This window comes from Monodon monoceros, unplaced genomic scaffold, assembly GCF_005190385.1.
Source record: "Monodon monoceros isolate NGI ecotype Baffin Bay Population unplaced genomic scaffold, NGI_Narwhal_1 Super_Scaffold_7, whole genome shotgun sequence".
NCBI classification, from domain to species: Eukaryota; Metazoa; Chordata; class Mammalia; order Artiodactyla; family Monodontidae; genus Monodon; species Monodon monoceros.
In genome coordinates, this window is record NW_021703784.1 from 42,881,755 (window position 1) to 42,899,738 (window position 17,984).

The 17,984-nt window shown below is 38.1% G+C and overlaps 1 protein-coding gene across 2 annotated transcripts in view; it reads left to right on the plus strand.

Annotated features, from left to right (window-relative positions):
- GRM5 (glutamate metabotropic receptor 5) overlaps window positions 1-17,984 on the plus strand; it is a 555,198-nt gene that overhangs the window by 207,580 nt on the left and 329,634 nt on the right. For both annotated transcript variants that reach the window (XM_029207228.1, XM_029207229.1), the window contains exon 3: window positions 4,921-5,170. In XM_029207228.1, the coding sequence (XP_029063061.1) occupies window positions 4,921-5,170 (250 nt within the window). The remainder of the gene's footprint in view (window positions 1-4,920; window positions 5,171-17,984) is intronic.

Here is a 17,984-nt window from a genome sequence, read left to right on the forward strand (position 1 = left end):
TTTTACTCAACTTGTGTTAGTTATCTTCTAGGCCCCTTTGAGGAATTAAGAATACACAAGAGAATAAAATTTATGTCCCAAAGGTATACAGTCTTAAAGGAGCAGACACAAGTAAAGACAATTTTCTATTGTAAGATCGAATGAGGAACATAGGAAGGGATACATAGGTTGGGCAGACTTTGCAGAGGAATTCCTTGAGCTTCATATTAAAGGAACAGTAAGTAGGAGGTGATTTGACTGGAGGAAGGAAAATTAACTGGACTTTTCTATTTTAATTTAGATGTGACATCTTGTTGAAAGCCATCTCAATTGTAAAGTCTTTCTGGCATACTAGAAATGACTAATATGATTTTAAGTAGAGCATCTGCTCTTAGAATAAATGTGAATTAAGCATTCTGCCATGGCTTCAGGTTTGGTATCTTTCATGATATAAGAAAAATAAATAAATAAAAAAATAAAAAAATAAAAAATAAAATTAAAAAAATAATAAATAAAAAAATAGGTTGATCCTATTTTACATTTTTATCCATTAGGCTCTCATTCTGTGGTTGAAATAGAAAATAAAATGCGTACAATGTAGCCAAATCTAACTGATGTGATAGAAACATAGAACCAAAACAAAGTATCTAAGCAATTGTTTGAGATAAAATTTGATTCTGATCAATTTTGCTCTATAATAATTCTATTTACAAAATTAGCTACCCCCAAGTTCTCAAGTTATTTTCATTATAGAGATTGTATTTTAATAATTGAATGTGAGTATATCCCACCAGAAATATACAAGGATATCTAAAAGTTATAAATTAATATTTACTCTTACATTTGATTTAAGGAAATTACAGGAAAATTTTATCCTATCAGCATGCTGAATTTCTTTTTTCAGTAATGTTCACTTGGCATTCCATTTTAAATGTTCCATATCTCTCTGCAATTTCAATAACTTTTAAGTCTGTTATTTAAAATCTTTTCATCAAACTTGTACTTTAATATTTTTCAAAATCATGTCATTCAGAATGGCTTAAAGTAAGAAAGAGCACTTTACGTTTTTCTTTTCTGGTTTTCACTTTCATATTTCTAAGTAGTATAAATATATGCTTACTTTTCTTTTTTTTTTTTTTTTTTTTGCCGTACGCGGGCCTCTCACTGTTGTGGCCTCTCCTGTTGCGGAGTACAGGCTCCGGGAGCACAGGCTCAGCGGCCATGGCTCATGGGCCCAGCCGCTCCGCGGCACGTGGGTTCTTCCCGGACTGGGGCACGAACCTGTGTCCCCTGCCTCGGCAGGCGGACTCTCAACCACTGTGCCACCAGGGAAGCCCCTACGCTTACTTTTTTAATGCCTACTTTTTAATTTATGGAAAGTAGACATCTCTTAATTCACATATATTCTTATTTCTTCTCAATATAATTGTATTATTAGATTAATCTCATTTTTTTTCAGATTCAAATAATTCTGTTAATCACCTCTCTCTTGCTTTCTGTATATCTTAACTTCCAAATAGTGAGTGGAGTATTTTAATAACCTTCCCTTTCTCATCAACTCTCCCTGCTTCCACATCTCAACCTAAAATCTTCCTCTGCTGTAATTTTCATTGGAAAGGTTGGTAACATATATTTTCTATTGCATAATAAGTTTTCTACCTTGCCTATATGTGGACTTATACAGTTGAAAATTAATAATTGACATTTGCATCATTACAATTATAAATAGTGTGAGCTAAGAGTCAAGTCGGACTACGATTACATTTTCTTCTCATAATTCCAAGCCACAGACCCTCTGCTACTTAAAGAAGAATGTCTAATAGATTCCTTCTTACTTTTGCCAGATGCTTAGTTGAAGCCACAGACTAGTTTCATATTTTACATCATATCTTCCTTTTTCTATCACCTTTGTTTCCTTGTTGGAAAAATAAATCTTTGCTTCCTCACCTTTTTTCTCATTCTGTACAGTGCTTGAAATCTATTTCATTTTCTTCAAGAAGCCTATGAAATTTTTATAGTTTCTCCTTTCTTTCTCTCTTTCTTTCTTTCTTTCTCTCTTTCTTTCTCTCTTTCTCTCTTTCTCTCTTTCTCTCTTTCTTTCTTTTCCACTATGCGGGCCTCTCACTGTTGTGGCCTCTCCCGTTGCGGAGCACAGGCTCCGGACACGCAGGCTCAGCGGCCATGGCTCACGGGCCCAGCCGCTCCGCGGCATGTGGGATCTTCCCGGACCGGGGCACGAACCCGTGTCCCCTGCATCGGCAGGCGGACTCTCAACCACTGCGCCACCAGGGAAGCCCTCTCCTTTATTTTTAAATATACAATTCTAAAATGTAGTCATTATATCAACTACTGAAAATCTAAACACTACAAGCTTCCCAATTTTATTGGAATACATATTCCCATTTTTAATTCCCAACTTAGAATGGGTTTCTTTTATTAACTCAAAATGAGTATTCTGCAGAAATTTTTATGTTACACATATATTGCAACTGTTTCCTGTTTTAATTTTAAAGAATAATTCTTGGGCTTTGCTCTAACAAAATCATATTTCCCCCACTAGTTTAAGCTTATTTTTTAGTCTATTGTTCAGTATTAATGCCATTTGCTCCATGATTTGTTTTAGTTGCTCCAAGAGAGGGCATCTTAACTTTGTCTAGAATATTCTTTATAACCCCAATATGTGCAATTAATTAGGTTCAGGCTATCTATAAGATATTTTACATACATAAAATATAATATACAAAATACCCATATATTAGGCAGTGTTATCTGTGATTTTCCGGTGATAAAGCTGAGATTTAGCACAACCCAAGCTACATTAGAACTCAGATCTCTCTAATAACAAAGTTCTCTATTGCAAGGTGCTTCTATATATAACTTACTGTATAAACAAAAAAAAATGTTAAAACAAGTCTGTTGGGGAGGTGCTAAAGATTATAAATCTGTCAGGTATTTTTTGTTGTTTAACTATGAATATACTGAGAATTTTCATTATTGCCATCACAGTCACTATGCACCTAATATCATATTATTTATCCAAATGCCCCAGCGTTAATTAAAGCATCAAGTGCAGGGTAGTCAATTGAAAAATAGAGTTGGCTAAAAGTAATCAGAAAATAATAGATTACTCAGGTTAGTGTAAGACTAATAATTTAGGCCCCTTTGCACATTTTTCAGGAAGAGCCCTTTAACCTTTGTTAATTGCAAAATAACTACATCGCCTACCTGCCATCATCATAGAGGTTTCTTTTTGCTTTAATTCTGGAGAAGAGGGAAAGATGCAGCTGGGCCTACCAGTGTTTTTGGCTGGGACTCAAGCTGGCCTGTTCTGCTTTGCCCTTTACAGTTTGTTCATGAAGATAAACTTACACAAAAACCCACCCTCAAAGTCTGAGGCTCTCACTTGCAACAAGGCACCCCTGCTAAGATGGAGCACACACAGGGCCAGGAGGGAGAGGATAGATTTTCAAATCAAGACTCTGCCATCTGCTTGTTAAATGTGAACTTCAGTTTTATCAGCTGCGAAGGGAAGATAATAGTACCTTTATCACAGAGTTGGTGTAAGTAGCATGAGCTCATATATATGAACTAACTTTCCAAACATCAAAATGTTACATGAGTATAGTTATTTATAAGTTATCTCTATTATCATTGTACAGTGAAATGTATGCAATCGAATGACTTGTACTTGCTTGTTCATTTGAGATTAACTCCTCCTGATGAAATGCCATTTCCTAGGTCTAGTTGATTGCTAGGCCACTTACATCCCACAGCTTGGCTGTCTTGTAATAGTCTCCTGTATTTCTCAAATCAATCGCCCTTACCCAACTAATCTTTTGAAAACTCAGAAAATGAACCTGTCATAATTTATAGGGCCTCAGAAGGCTCCCAAAATATCTAAACTTGAAGCATCATGACCTTTAAATAGGAAAGAGAAACACAGATATAATTGGGCTTCTGAGTCTCGTAAAAGTCAGCCGTAGAAGAATGGAGGGAGCAGAAGCTGCACTCTTAGGCACATCTGTGAATGGAATGGAACTTTCCACCTACTGGGGATATTAACTCTGGGCCACTGTAAACCTAACTGCCTCATCTGTTTTCTTATCTATAGAAGGAGGTCATAATATATATCTCAATATATTCTTCTGAGAGTTAAATGAGGTCACATATATAATAATCTTGATACACTTCCTGGCCTGTAAGTGATTGTCAATATTGATCCCCATGTTCCATAATTTTAAAAGACCACCATCAGTCCTTAACCCCAAAACGTTGCAAAATACTTTGGAATTATTCCCCCATATATCGGTAATTTTTCAATGGTTATATATAATAAAACTTTAAATGTTTTAAATGAGCTAATACATTTATCTGTGACAAGACTGAAATCTCAATCAAGGATCTGGAATTTTCACTTGGGATAAAACCACAAACTCTCATGATTATTTATGAAATATATGGATAATATTCTATAAAATAAAATACTGTAAGATATTTGTACATCTATACTATATAAAGTATATGTATTGCATCTGTGTATAATGTCTTTAAACACAAAAATCTGAATCGGTGGGGCAAGAAGATCATATAATGAGAAACAAAATGAAGTGATACAGAATGAAAAGATAGCAGATAAATATTTTCCATCATCTCACATTAGAATATGAGTCTTTTTGAGTCAAAGGGGGAGCCAAGTTGCTTGTATTTTTGTAATATTCTCTCTGAGTGAAAAAGTTTTAAAAGATCAATGCATATATGTATCCTGTAGTTTCATTGTAAACTGCCCAGATAAGCAAGTCAGTGAAAAAGCAAAACCTCACTCAGGTCTTCAGGTTCCAAATCCAACACTACCAGGTGACCTTCATGCTCCCAGCACTTCGGCATTCCAACTCTACCTAATGAATCCAACATTCTCCCCTCTGCTTATCTGTTTCCACACAGGCAACTATGGAGAAAGTGGGATGGAAGCGTTCAAAGATATGTCAGCCAAGGAAGGGATTTGCATCGCTCACTCTTACAAAATCTATAGCAACGCGGGGGAGCAGAGCTTCGATAAACTGCTGAAGAAGCTCAGGAGTCACCTGCCCAAGGCCCGGGTGGTGGCCTGCTTCTGCGAGGGCATGACAGTGAGAGGTCTGCTGATGGCCATGAGGCGCCTGGGGCTGGCAGGAGAATTTCTGCTTCTGGGCAGGTAAGTGACAAGGAGAAGATTCACATGGAAGTAAAGTCAGGAATTTGGGGAAATCAAAGGGTATCTTTTGGTGCCTAAAGACAGATGCTTTGGAAGCTTAATCTGTGTAGTGGAAGTAGAGCTTAAAAATCATAAAACACCAGAGCCTGAAAATAATCATGGAAAATAAGTAGATATGCCATGTGCTGATTACTGATAATAACAAGAATCAACATATGAAAATGATGAGTCCTTCAGTCCTCAAAAACTAATTGTAAGGAAATGAGAAGGATTTTTAAATTCTTGCATAATTCCCTTGGAGGTAAACACATTTCAAACTTTATGCTGTTGCTTCTGAAATTGATTCTGAGAATGGCTATGTAAGCTTGTTTTATAAGATAGAATCTTAGACTTTGGGGATGGAACGTGAGGAATTGCTTCTAGAACTAATTGTAAAAGCATTCGTAATTTGGCTCATTATTTTATATTGCAAAAGTGTTATCACGTCGCCTGATCACACATTGTTACCAGACCAGTTTCTAAAAGATTAACTTCTGCAGGGACTGACTTTCATTATCTGGATAATGCACTTGATTGGCACAGCTCAGCTCATTTCTTCCTGATCCTGTTGAGTCAGCGTATTAGTTAGGGTTCTGCAAAGAAATAGAAACAGTAATGTATGTCTATGGAGAGAGATACCCAGGAGAGTCAGTGTTACAGCTGTGGTCTGAAAGCTGGCAGGCTTGAGACCCAAGAAAAGCCAATGTTTCAGTTCAAGTCTGAAGGCCAGAAAAGACTAATATCTCAACACGAGCAAGTCATGAAGGAGTTTTACTCAGCCTTTTTCAGGACTTCAATTGATTGGATGAGCCCACCCAATTTAGGGAGAATAAACGTCATTACTCAGTCTACCCATACTAATGTTAATCTCATCCAGAAACACCCTCATAGACAGAATAATGTTTGGCCAAACGTTTTGTCACCCTGTGGCCCAATCAAGATGTCACATAAAATTAATTATCACAGTCAAGTCAACACCATAGTTTTAACAGGTGAATGTAGTTCACCATTTCATACCTTTAAAAAGTTACCACATATCTTTTCTCAATAGGTAGCCAACTTAAAGAACAGAGAAAACCTTCAGAATCATTGCATCTTTCTCAGTATTACTGTCCAAAATAAAAAGCCAACTCACTTGTTATTAACTTTTGATGGCTCATTATAGACAACATGCTTCCTTTATTTGCGAACATGTGTAACTGACCTTCTGTGATCAGGCTTCGCTCCTACTCGGCTACATTTTATGACAGCCAGTTTATGTACCTAATTCTTTTCTGTCTGAGCTGATGGCAATAGATTGATGGGACTGTTTTATATGAGGCCAACCATCCTTCATAAAAATGATACTGAGATTCCTTTCTCATCGATGCCGTACATTTTGTCTAAAATCATCCCTAGTTGGCAAGAGTGATGCATCAGTTCATTTCATATAAACCAAGAACATTCTCACTGCCAATATTCTGAAAGTCCAAAGTGCAGTGTTACCAGTGGGATAAAAAGAACAAGAAAGAAAGATGCTGGCTTGAAACAGTCCTGTTTTTCCTTGGCGGGGGGGGGAATGGGGGATAAGGGATTCTGTAGCTCCTATCTGGTGCTTTGCCAACATCAATAAACAAGTCAGCAGCACTTGTTTTTCAGCCATATGTTATGTCACAAACAAATGTTTTTTGATCGCATGTACCCAAGAAAAATAGGTTGGTATCTACTGTATTTGCCATTTTCCATCTACATTTTTTGCCAGCAGCATCACAAGGCCAAAATTCAATATTTTGTATATTTAAAATTTTATTCTGTATATGCTGTTTATAAGTTCTTTTCAAATCATTTCATCCATGAAATAATAGATTTATAACCTTTAATTATATTTCCTAATTCTCTCATTTATTGGCCAATAATAATTCAACATTTGCTTGAGCACCAGTTCATCTTTGAGCAATTGTTGTTAGAAAAATCCTTTCTCTGAATTTTAAAAATGTCTCTCTGTAGTTTCCACATCTTGGATCATATTATTTTCTTTGCAGGTGACATGTGATACTCTTTACAGTATTTGGAAACAACATTATGGCCCTTAGTCCCCTTCATCTTCTCATGAAATTCCCACTTCTTCCATTCCTACTTCTTCATAGTGAAAAGGCACTGTGGGTATTAATAAAACCATTTATCAGGACCATTTATAGGATCATTTATCAACTGCTGTGTGCCAATTACTGCACTAACCACTTTACATGCATTGTTTCATTTAATTATTCATTTGACAAATATTGAGTGGCTAGTATCTGTTAAGATGCTTGGAATACATCAGTGAACAAAATAGACAGTAGTCACTACCCTTATGGACCTTACAGATGATAAGTTAGATAGAAGGAAATAAGTGCTGTGAAAAAAATCTAAGAACAACTTGCATGATGAGTACTATTATCATCTCCATTTTATAGACAAGGACCCTTAAGACTCAATAAATGCTGAGAAATAATAATATGATATATAGACGTATGCCATGAAGGCAAAATTTTACATGTCTGTAAGTCTAGAAACTGAGCAGTTGGCACTACGTTCTGCTGCTTCTTAGTAAGTTTAAAATATCCCTGTTAGCAAAAGTAGAGGTCTAGGACACTGAGCAGAAAAGCAGAACTTAATAGTTGTAAGAGAATTTAGAACATCTATCCACTCTCATTTTACAAATGAGGAAACTGATACCACAGACATTTGAATGACATGGTCAAGGTCACACAAAAGCCCAATTACCATGACTCAAAATCTTGTGCTTTTCTCTACTAACCTGTCTCCTATAGAATAGAAACAGGGGAGAAGTTATAATCTGACAGCAAATCCCTGGTTCTTCATAGACCCTCGGTGGAAAAAAAAAAAGCTATCCTAGATAATTCCAATTGAAGTTAGCATTTTTATATTAATGTTCCCTCCTAAAAACTCTTATTCAACTCGCCCTATACTCCTCCTAGAATTTTAAGATAATTTTGTTTGCATATACTCCCCAATTTCTCTTTCTGCTCCTTCCTTCCCCTACCCCCAACTCAAACTTGGGTGGATAGTTCCTATAAACTAGAAGCCAAAGCTAAGAGAAAGACTCTGTATTCAGAACTTCCTAGAGGTTTCCACATTTAACAGCTATAGTTACTTAAAAATATATCCAGCTGCCTTGGGACAGGCATGTTTAATGGGGTCATTCAACTAAAATGTTAGGCAGGTCTAAGAACTCTGCTGCCAAGACAACCTCATCTATCAACATACCTCACCATCTGTGTTGCACATCTGTAGAATGTTAGAGTGACATAGACCTGGCCACTGGGTCTTCTCATTTGAACTCTGGTTAATCTGTTGTCTTATTGACAATAAAAATGTCCTCTCCAGGTCCCGGAAATAGCCTTGCTAAACACTTTAGCCCTGGCAGCAGGATGAGATCAATAATCTGAATGGTAATGACATTTCTAAAGGGGCTTATTTTTCTAGAATGGATACAGTGTTTTAGATCTTGACTTGGGAAAATATTATTTGAGATGTATTATTTACAAGTTGTAAGCCTAAAAATGTGGAAACAAGGACCAATTTTTAGCAAATTAACAATGTAAAGATCGTTTTATCTTATCTATGATTAACTAAAACTATTTAGCTATTTGAATTAAGAATTTCTGTCCTTCAATGTTATTATAGTTACCAGGACGCAAGAAAAAGTGTACTTAAATTTCAAAACTAATGGGAATTATTACCAGTGTTTCTTTTTTTATGCACAGGTTACTGATTTCAAGCCACATTTTTTTTTTAGCTTTTAAAATGTTTTCTTAAATTGAAGTATAGTTGATTTACAATGTTGCATTAATTTCTTCTGTACAGCAAAGTTATTCAGTTATACATATATATATATACTTTTTTCATATTCTTTTCCTTTATGGTTTAATCTCAGGGTATAGAATACAGTTCCCTGTGCTACAGAGTAAGGCCTTGTTGTTTATCCATTCTACATATACTAGTTTGCATCTGCTAACCCCAAACTCCCATTCCATCCCTCTCCCATCACCCCCCCTTACCCTTGACAACCATGAGTCTCTTCTCTATGGCTGCGAGTTTGTTTCTGTTTCATAGATAAGTTGATTTGTGTCATATTTTAGATTCCACATGTAAGTGATATAATATGGTTTTCATCTTTCTTTTTCTGACTTACTTTGCTTAGTATGATAATCTCTAGGTCCATCCATGTTGCTGCAAATGGCATTATTTCATTCTTTCTTACGGCTGAGTAATATTCCATTGTATTGATATGTATGTACCACATCTTCTTTAACCATTCATCTGTTGATAGACATTTAGGTTGTTTCCATGTCTTGGCTATGGTGAATAGTACTGCTATGACCATAAGGATGCATGTATCTTTTTGAATTATAGTTTTCTCTGGACATATGCCCAGGAGTGTGATTGCTGGATCATATGGCAGCTCTATTTTTAATTTTCTGAGGAACCTCCATACAGTTTGCCATAGTTGCTGTACTATTTCACCCCTCTAGTTGGTCACAAAGCACCAAACTGATCTCCCTGTGCTATGCAGCTGCTTCCCATTAGCTATCTGTTTTACATTTCATAGTGTATATATGTCAATGCTACTCTCTCACTTCGTCCCAGCTTCCCCTTATCCCTCCCTGTGTCCTAAAGTCCGTTCTCTACGTCTGCGTCTTTATTCCTGTCCTATCCCTAGGTTCATTAGAACCTTTTGTTTTTTAGATTCCATACATATATGTTAGCATATGGTATTTGTTTTTCTCTTTGTGACTTATTTCACTCTGTATGACAGACTCTATGTCCATCCACCTCACTACAAATAACTCAATTTCATTTCTTTTTATGGCTGAGTAATATACCATGGTATATATGTGCCACAATCTTTATCCATACATCTGTCAATGGACATTTAGGTTGCTTCCACGTCCTGGCTATTGTAAATAGTGCTGCAGTGAACATTGTAGTACATGTCTCTTTTTGAATTACGGTTTTTTCACGGTATATGCCCAGTAGTGGGATTGCTGGGTCCTATGGTAGTTCTACTTTTAGTGTTTTAGAGAACCTCTATACTGTTCTCCGTAATGGCTCTATCAATTTACATTCCCACCAACAGTGCAAGAGGTTCCCTTTTCTCCACACCCCCTCCAGCATTTACTGTTTGTAGATTTTTTGATGATGGCCATACTGACCGGTGTGAGGTGATACCTCACTGTGGTTTTGATTTGCATTTCTCTAACGATTAGTGATGTTGAGCATCCTTTCATGTGTTTTTGGCAATCTGTATGTCTTCTCTGGAGAAATGTCTATTTAGGTCTTCCGCCCATTTTTGGATTGGGTTGTTTGTTTTTTTTTATATTGAGCTGCATGAGCTGCTTGTAAATTTTGGAGATTAATCCTTTGTCAGTTGCTTCATTTGCAAATATTTTCTCCCATTCTGAGGAGTGTCTTTTGGTCTTGTTTAAGGTTTCCTTTGCTCTGCAAAAGGTTTTAAGTTTCATTAGGTCCCATTTGTTTATTATTGTTTTTATTTCCATTTCTCTAGGAGGTGGGTCAAAAAGGATCTTGCTGTGATTTATGTCATAGAGTGTCCTGCCTATGTTTTCCTCTAAGAGTTGGATAGTGTCTGGCCTTACATTGAGGTCTTTAATCCATTTTGAGTTTATGCTTGTGTATGGTGTTAGGAAGTGTTCTAATTTCATTTTTTTACATGTAGCTGTCCAGTTTTCCCAGCACCACTTATTGAAGAGTCTGTCTTTTCCCATTGTATATTCTTGCCTGTTTTGTCAATGATAACATGACAGTATGTGCGTGGATTTATCTCTGGGCTTTTGACCCTATTCCATTGATCTATATGTCTGTTGTTGTGCCAGTACAATACTGTCTTCATTCCTGTAGCTTTGTAGTATAGTCTGAAATCAGGGACCTGATTCCTCCAGCTCCATTTTATTTTCTCAAGATTGCTTTGGCTATTCGGGGTCTTTTGTGTTTCCATACAAATTGTAAAATATTTTGTTCTAATTCTGTGAAAAATGCCATTGGTAGTTTGATAGGGATTGCACTGAATCTGTGGATTGCTTTGGGTAGTATAGTCATTTTCACAATGTTGATTTTTCCAATCCGAGAACATAGTATATCTCTCCATCTGTTTGTATCGTCTTTAATTTGTTTCAGCAGTGTCTTACAGTTTTCTTCATACAGGTCTTTTGTCTCCTTAGGTAGGTTTATTCCTAGGTATTTTATTCTTTTTGTTGCAATGGTAAATGGGAGTGTTTCCTTAATTTCTCTTTCAGATTTTTCGTCATTAGTATATAGGAATTCAAGAGATTTCTGTGCATTAATTTTGTTTCCTGCTACTTTACCAAATTCGCTGATTAGCTCTAGGAGTTTTCTGGTAGCATCTTTAGGATTCCCTATGTATAGTATCCTGTCAACTGCAAACAGTGACAGCTTTATTTCTTCTTTTCCGATTTGGATTCCTTTTATTTCTTTTTCTTCTCTGATGGCCGTGGCTAAAACTTCCAAAACTATGTTGAATAATAGTGGTGAGAGTGGGCAACCTTGTCTTGTTTCTGATCTTAGAGGAAATGGTTTCAGTTTTTCACCATTGAGAATGATGTTGGCTATGGGTTTGTCATATATGGCCTTTATTATGTTGAGGTAAGTTCCCTCTATTCCTACTTTCTGGAGAGTATTTATCATAAATCGGTGTTGAATTTTCTCGAAAGCTTTTTCTGCATCTATTGAGATTATCATATGGTTTTTATCCTTCGATTTGTTAATAAGGTGTATCACATTGATTGATTTGCATATACTGAAGAATCCTTGCATTCCTGGGATAAAACCCACATGATCATGGTGTATGATCCTTTTAATGTGCTCTTGGATTCTGTTTGCTAGCATTTTGTTGAGGAGTTTTGCATCTATGTTCATCAGTGATATTGGCCTATAATTTTCTTTTTTTGTGACATCTTTTTCTGGTTTTGGTATCAGGGTGATGGTGGCCTCATAAAATGAGTTTGGGAGTGTTCCTCTCTCTGCTATATTTTGGAGGACTTTGAGAAGGATAGATATTAGCTCTGCTCTCAATGTTTGATAGGATTCTCCTGTGAAGCCATCTGGCCCTGGGCTTTTGTTTGTTGGAAGATTTTTAATCACAGTTTCAATTTCAGTGCTTGTGATTGGTCTGCTCATATTTTCTATTTCTTTCTGGTTCAGTCTTGGCAGGTTGTACTTTTCTAAGAATGTGTCCATTTCTTCCAGGTTGTCCATTTGATTGGCATATAGTTGCTTGTAGTAATCTCTCATGATCCTTTGTATTTCTGCAGTGTCAGTTGTTACTTATCCTTTTTCATATCTCAATCTATTGATGTGAGTCTTCTCCCTTTTCTTCTTGATGAGTCTGGTTAATGGTTTATCAATTTTATCTTCTCAAAGAACCAGCTTTCAGTTTTATTGATCTTTGCTATCATTTCCTTCATTTCTTTTTCATTTATTTCTGATCTGATCTTTATGATTTCTTTCCTTCTGCTAACTTTGGGGTTTTTTGTTCTTCTTTCTGTAATTGCTTAGGTGTAAGGTTAGGTTGTTTATTTGAGACGTTTCTTAAGGTAGGATTGTATTGCTATAAACTTCCCTCTGAGAACTGCTTTTGCTGCATCCCATAGGTTTTGGGTGTCGTGTTTTCATTGTCATTTGTTTCTAGGTAGTTTTTGATTTCCTCTTTGATTTCTTCAGTGATCTCTTGGATACTGAGTAGTGTATTGTTTAGCATCCATGTGTTTGTATGTTTTACAGTTTTTTTCCTGTAATTAATATCTAGTTTCATAGTGTTGTGGTCAGAAAAGATATTTGATATGATTTCAATTTTCTTAAATTCACCAAGGCTTGTTTTTTTACCCAAGATATGATCTATCCTGGAGAATGTTCCATGAACACTTGAGAAGAAGGTGTATTCTGTTGTTTTGGGGTAGAATGTCCTATAAATATCAATTAAGTGCATCTGGTCTAATGTGTCATTTAAAGCTTGTGTTTCCTTATTTATTTTCATTTTGGATGACCTGCCCATTTGTGAAAGGCGGGTGTTACAGTCCCCTATTATTATTGTGTTACTGTTGATTTCCCCTTTAATGGCTGTTAGCATTTGCTTTATGTATTGAGGTGCTCCTATGTTGGGTGCATAGTTATTTACAACTGTTATATCTTCTTGTTGGATTGATCCCTTGATCATTACGTAGTGTCCTCCTTTGTCTCTTGTAATAGTCTTTATTTTAAAGTCTATTTTGTCTGATATGAGTATTGCTACTACAGCTTTCTTTTGATTTCCATTTACATGGAATATCTTTTTCCATCCCCTCATTTTCAGTCTGTATGTGTACCTAGGTCGGAAGTGGGTCTCTTGTAGACAGCATATATAGGGGTCTTGTTTTTGTATGCATTCAGCCAGTCTGTGTCTTTTGGTTGGGGCATTTAATCCATTTACATTTAAGGTAATTATTGATATGTATGTTCCTATTCCCATTTTCTTAATTGTTTTGGGTTTGTTATTGTAGGTCTTTTCCTTCTCTTGTGTTTCCTGCCTAGAGACGTTCCTTTAGCATTTGTTGTAAAGCTGGTCTGGTGGTGCTGAATTCTCTTAACTTTTGCTGGTCTGTAAAGGTTTTAATTTCTCCATCAAATCTGAATGAGATCCATGCTGTGTAGAGTGATCGTGGTTGTAGGCTTTTCCCTTTCATCACTTTAAGTATGTCGTACCACCCCCTTCTGGCTTGTAGAGTTTCTGCTGAAAGGTCAGCTGTTAACCTTATGGGCGATCCCTTGTATGTTATTTGTTGTGTTTCCCTTGCTGCTTTTAATATTTTTTCTTTGTATTTAATTTTTGCTTGTTTGAGTAATATTGTCTTGGATTTATCCTGTGTAGGACTCTCTGTGCTTCCTGGATTTGACTGACTATTGCCTTTCCCATATTAGGGAAGTTTTCAACTATAATCTCTTCAAATATTTTCTCTGACCCTTTCTTTTTCTCTTCTTCCTCTGGGCCCCCTATAATTCAAATGTTGGTGCATTTAGTGTTTTACCAGAGGTCTCTGAGACTGTCCTCAATTCTTTTCACTCTTTTTTCTTTATTCTGCTCTGCAGCAGTTATTTCCACTATTTCATCTTCCAGGTCACTTACCCGTTCTTCTGCCTCAGTTATTCTGCTTTTGATTCCTTCTAGAGTATTTTTAATTTCAGTTTTTGTGTTGTTCGTCACTGTTTGTTTGCTCTTTAGTTCTTCTAGGTCCTTTTTAAACCTTTCTTGTTTTTTCTCCATTCTATTTCCAAGATTTTGGATCATCTTTACTAACATTACTCTGAATTCTTTTTCAGGTAGACTGCCTACTTCTTCATTTGTTTGGTTTGGTGGGCTTTTACCTGCTCCTTCATCTGCTGCAGATTTTGTTTAACTTACTGTGTCTTCTCATTTTGTTTAACTTACTGTGTTTGGGGTCTCCTTTACGCAGGTTGCAGGTTCGTAGTTCCCTTTGTTTTTAGTCTGGTCCCAGTGGGTGAGGTTGATTCAGTGGCTTGTGTAGGCTTCCTGGTGGACGTGACTGGTGCCTGTGTTCTAGTTGGTGAGGCTGGATCTTGTCCTTCTGATGGGCAGGGCCATGTCTGGTGGTGTGTTTTGTGGTGTCTGTGAACTTAGTATGACTTTAGGCAGCCTTTGTGCTAATGGATTTGGTTGTGTTCCTGTCTTGTTAGTTGTTTGGCATGGGGCATCCAGTACTAGAGCTTCTGGCCATTGGGTGGAGCTGGGTCCTAGTGTTGAGGCGGAGATCTCTGGGAGAGCTCTCACTGATTGATATTATGTGGGGCTGAGAGGTCTATGCTGGTGGTCCAAAGTCCTGGACTTGGCTCTCCCACCTTGGAGGGGCAGGCCTGACACCTGGCTGGAGCACCAAGGGCCTGCCAGCCACATGGCTCAGAAGCAAAGAAAGAAAAAAAAAGGAAAAAAAAACAGACAGAACCCCAAACCAAATGGTAAAAGCAAATATAAACAGACAAAAGCACACAAAGAAACACACACACACACACACACACACACACACTCATAAAAAATAAAGAAACAAACAACCAACAACAGCAACAAAAAAACAAACAGTGAGAACCCTAGGACAAATGGTAAAAGCAAACCTAAACAGATAAAATCACACAAAGAAACATACACATACACACTCACAAAAAGAGAAAAAAGGAAAATATATATATAAATAAAATTTTAAAAATAAAATAAAAAAAGAGACCAACCAAACCAATAAACAAATCCACCAATGATAACAAACACTAAAAGCTAAACTAAGATAAAGAGAAAAATCAGAAACAAATAGATGCAGAAGTCAAACTGCAAGTCTACAGTTTCTCCCAACATCCACCGCCTCAATTTTGGGAATATTCATTGTCTGTTCAAGTATTCCATAGATGCAGGGTTCATCAAGTTGACTGTGGGTATTTAATCTGCTGCTCCTGAGGCTGTATGGAGAAACTTCCCTTTCTCTTCTTTTTTTTCAGAGTTCCTGGGGTTCAGCTTTGGTTTTGGCTCCGCCTCTGCATGTAGGCTGCCCTCAGGTGTCTGTTCCCCGCCCAGACAGGAGGGAGTTAAAGCAGTGGCTGACTAGGGCTCTCTTGCTCATTCAGGCTGGGGAGAGGGAGGGTTACAGTAGTCATAATTGGTATGTAGGCCAAGCCTGCGGTGGCAGAGACTGGTGTGATGTTGTAGCAGCCTGAGGCCACTGTGTGTTCTCCCGGGGAAGTTGTCCCTGGATCTCGGGACCCTGGCAGTGGCGGGGTGCACAAGCTCCCTGGGGTGTGTGGGTAGTGACCTGTGCTTGTACATAGGATTCTTGGTGGCAGCGGTGGCAGTGTTAGCGTTACATGCCCATCTCTGGAGTCTGAGCTGATAGCCGAGGCTCACACCCATCTCTGGAGGTCATTTAGGTGGTGCTCTGCCTTCTGTGGGCACACAGAGCAGGAATCCCCTCTCCTCGTGCACCCAGAAACAATGGTCTCTTGCCTCTTAGGCAGGTCCAGACTTTTTCCTGGACTCCCTCCCGGCTAGCCGTGGTGCACTAACCCCTTCAGGCTGTGTTGACTCCACCAACCTCAGTCCTCTCCCTGGGATCTGACCGAAGCCTGAGCCTCAGCTCCCAGCCCTGCCCACCCCGATGGGTGAGCAGACAAGCCTCTCGCGCTGGTGAGTGCTGGTCAGTACCGATCCTCTGTGCGGGAATCTCTCCGCTTTGCCCTCTGCACCCCTGTTGCTGTGCTTTCCTCTGTGGCTCTGAAGCTTCCCCCCTGCCCACCCCCCATCCCCGCCAGCGAAGGGGCTCCCTAGTGTGTGGAAACTTTTCCTCCTTCAACAGCTCCCTCCCAGAGGTGCAGGTCCCGTCCCTATTCTTCTTTTGTTTGTTTGTTTTGGGGTTTTTAAAATATTATTTATTTATTTTTGGCTGTGTTGGGTCTTCATTGCTGCGCTCAGGCTTTCTCTAGTTGCAGCGAGTGGGGGCTACTCTTCGTTGCAGTGTGTGGGCTTCTTATTGCAGCGGCTTCTCTTGTGTGGAGCACGGGCTCTAGGCGTGCAGGCTTCAGTAGTTGTGGCACATGAGCTCGGTAGTTGTGGCTTGCAGGCTCTAGAGTGCAGGCTTAGTAGTTGTGGCGTATGGGCTTAGTTGCTCCATGGCATGTGGGATCTTCCCGGACCAGGGCTCAAACCCGTGTCCCCTGCATTGGGAGGCGGATTCTTAACCACTGCGCCACTAGGGAAGCCCCCGCCCCTATTCTTTTGTCTCTGTTTTTTCTTTTGCCCTACCCAGGCATGTGGGGATTTTCTTGCCTCTTGGTAAGTCTCAGGTCTTCTGCCAGCGTTCAGTAGGTGCTCTGTAGGAGTTGTTCCACATGTAGATGTATTTTTGACGTATTTGTGGGGAGGAAGGTGAGATCCACATCTTACTCCTCCGCCATCTTGAAGGTCTCCCATTCAGTGTAATTTAATTGTAATGTGAAAAAATTTGTTTTTTGTAAGATATTTATAATTTATTTACAATTCCCCCCAGTCCAGATGCAGTGTACCAGTCAGAGGTCATTTTTATCAAAGGCAGTAATGCTGGGAAACAGTTGACATCTACTTTTATCAAGTTGCCAGGAGTACAGTGCCTAACAGTTAGGCAGAAGTTAAATACTCATGCAGAAGGGTTAAAGGTCTTGGCTAACACTTTACCACAAAATTTGTCACAGCTTATTCAGCCAGCCCCCATCTCCATGGACCTTTTGGTTGTTTCCAGTCTTTTATTACTATAAATTATGTTGTAATATATAACCACAGGCATGTGCTTTTTCATATTTATAGAGATGAATCTTCATGGTAGATTCTTGGAAGTGGGATTGGCTAGATCAAAAGAGAAATGCAGATGTACTTTTGTCAGATAGTGTCAAATTCCCCACCATAAGGGTTGAACAATTTTGTTTTCCCTTCAGTAATATGTGGAAAGTAGCTCTTTCCCTTCAGCTTTTCTGACAGGATATGTGTCAAGCTTTTCATTTATGAATCTGATATTTGAAAAATGGTATATCAGGGGAATATAATTTGTATTTTTGTTATGCACGAGGTTATACCTTGTTTTCTGATGCTAAAGTTTAATGAACCATCTATATACATCTTTTGTCCATCTTTTTTTTTTTTTTTTTTTTTGCGGTACGTGGGCCTCTCACTGTTGTGGCCTCTCCCGCTGCG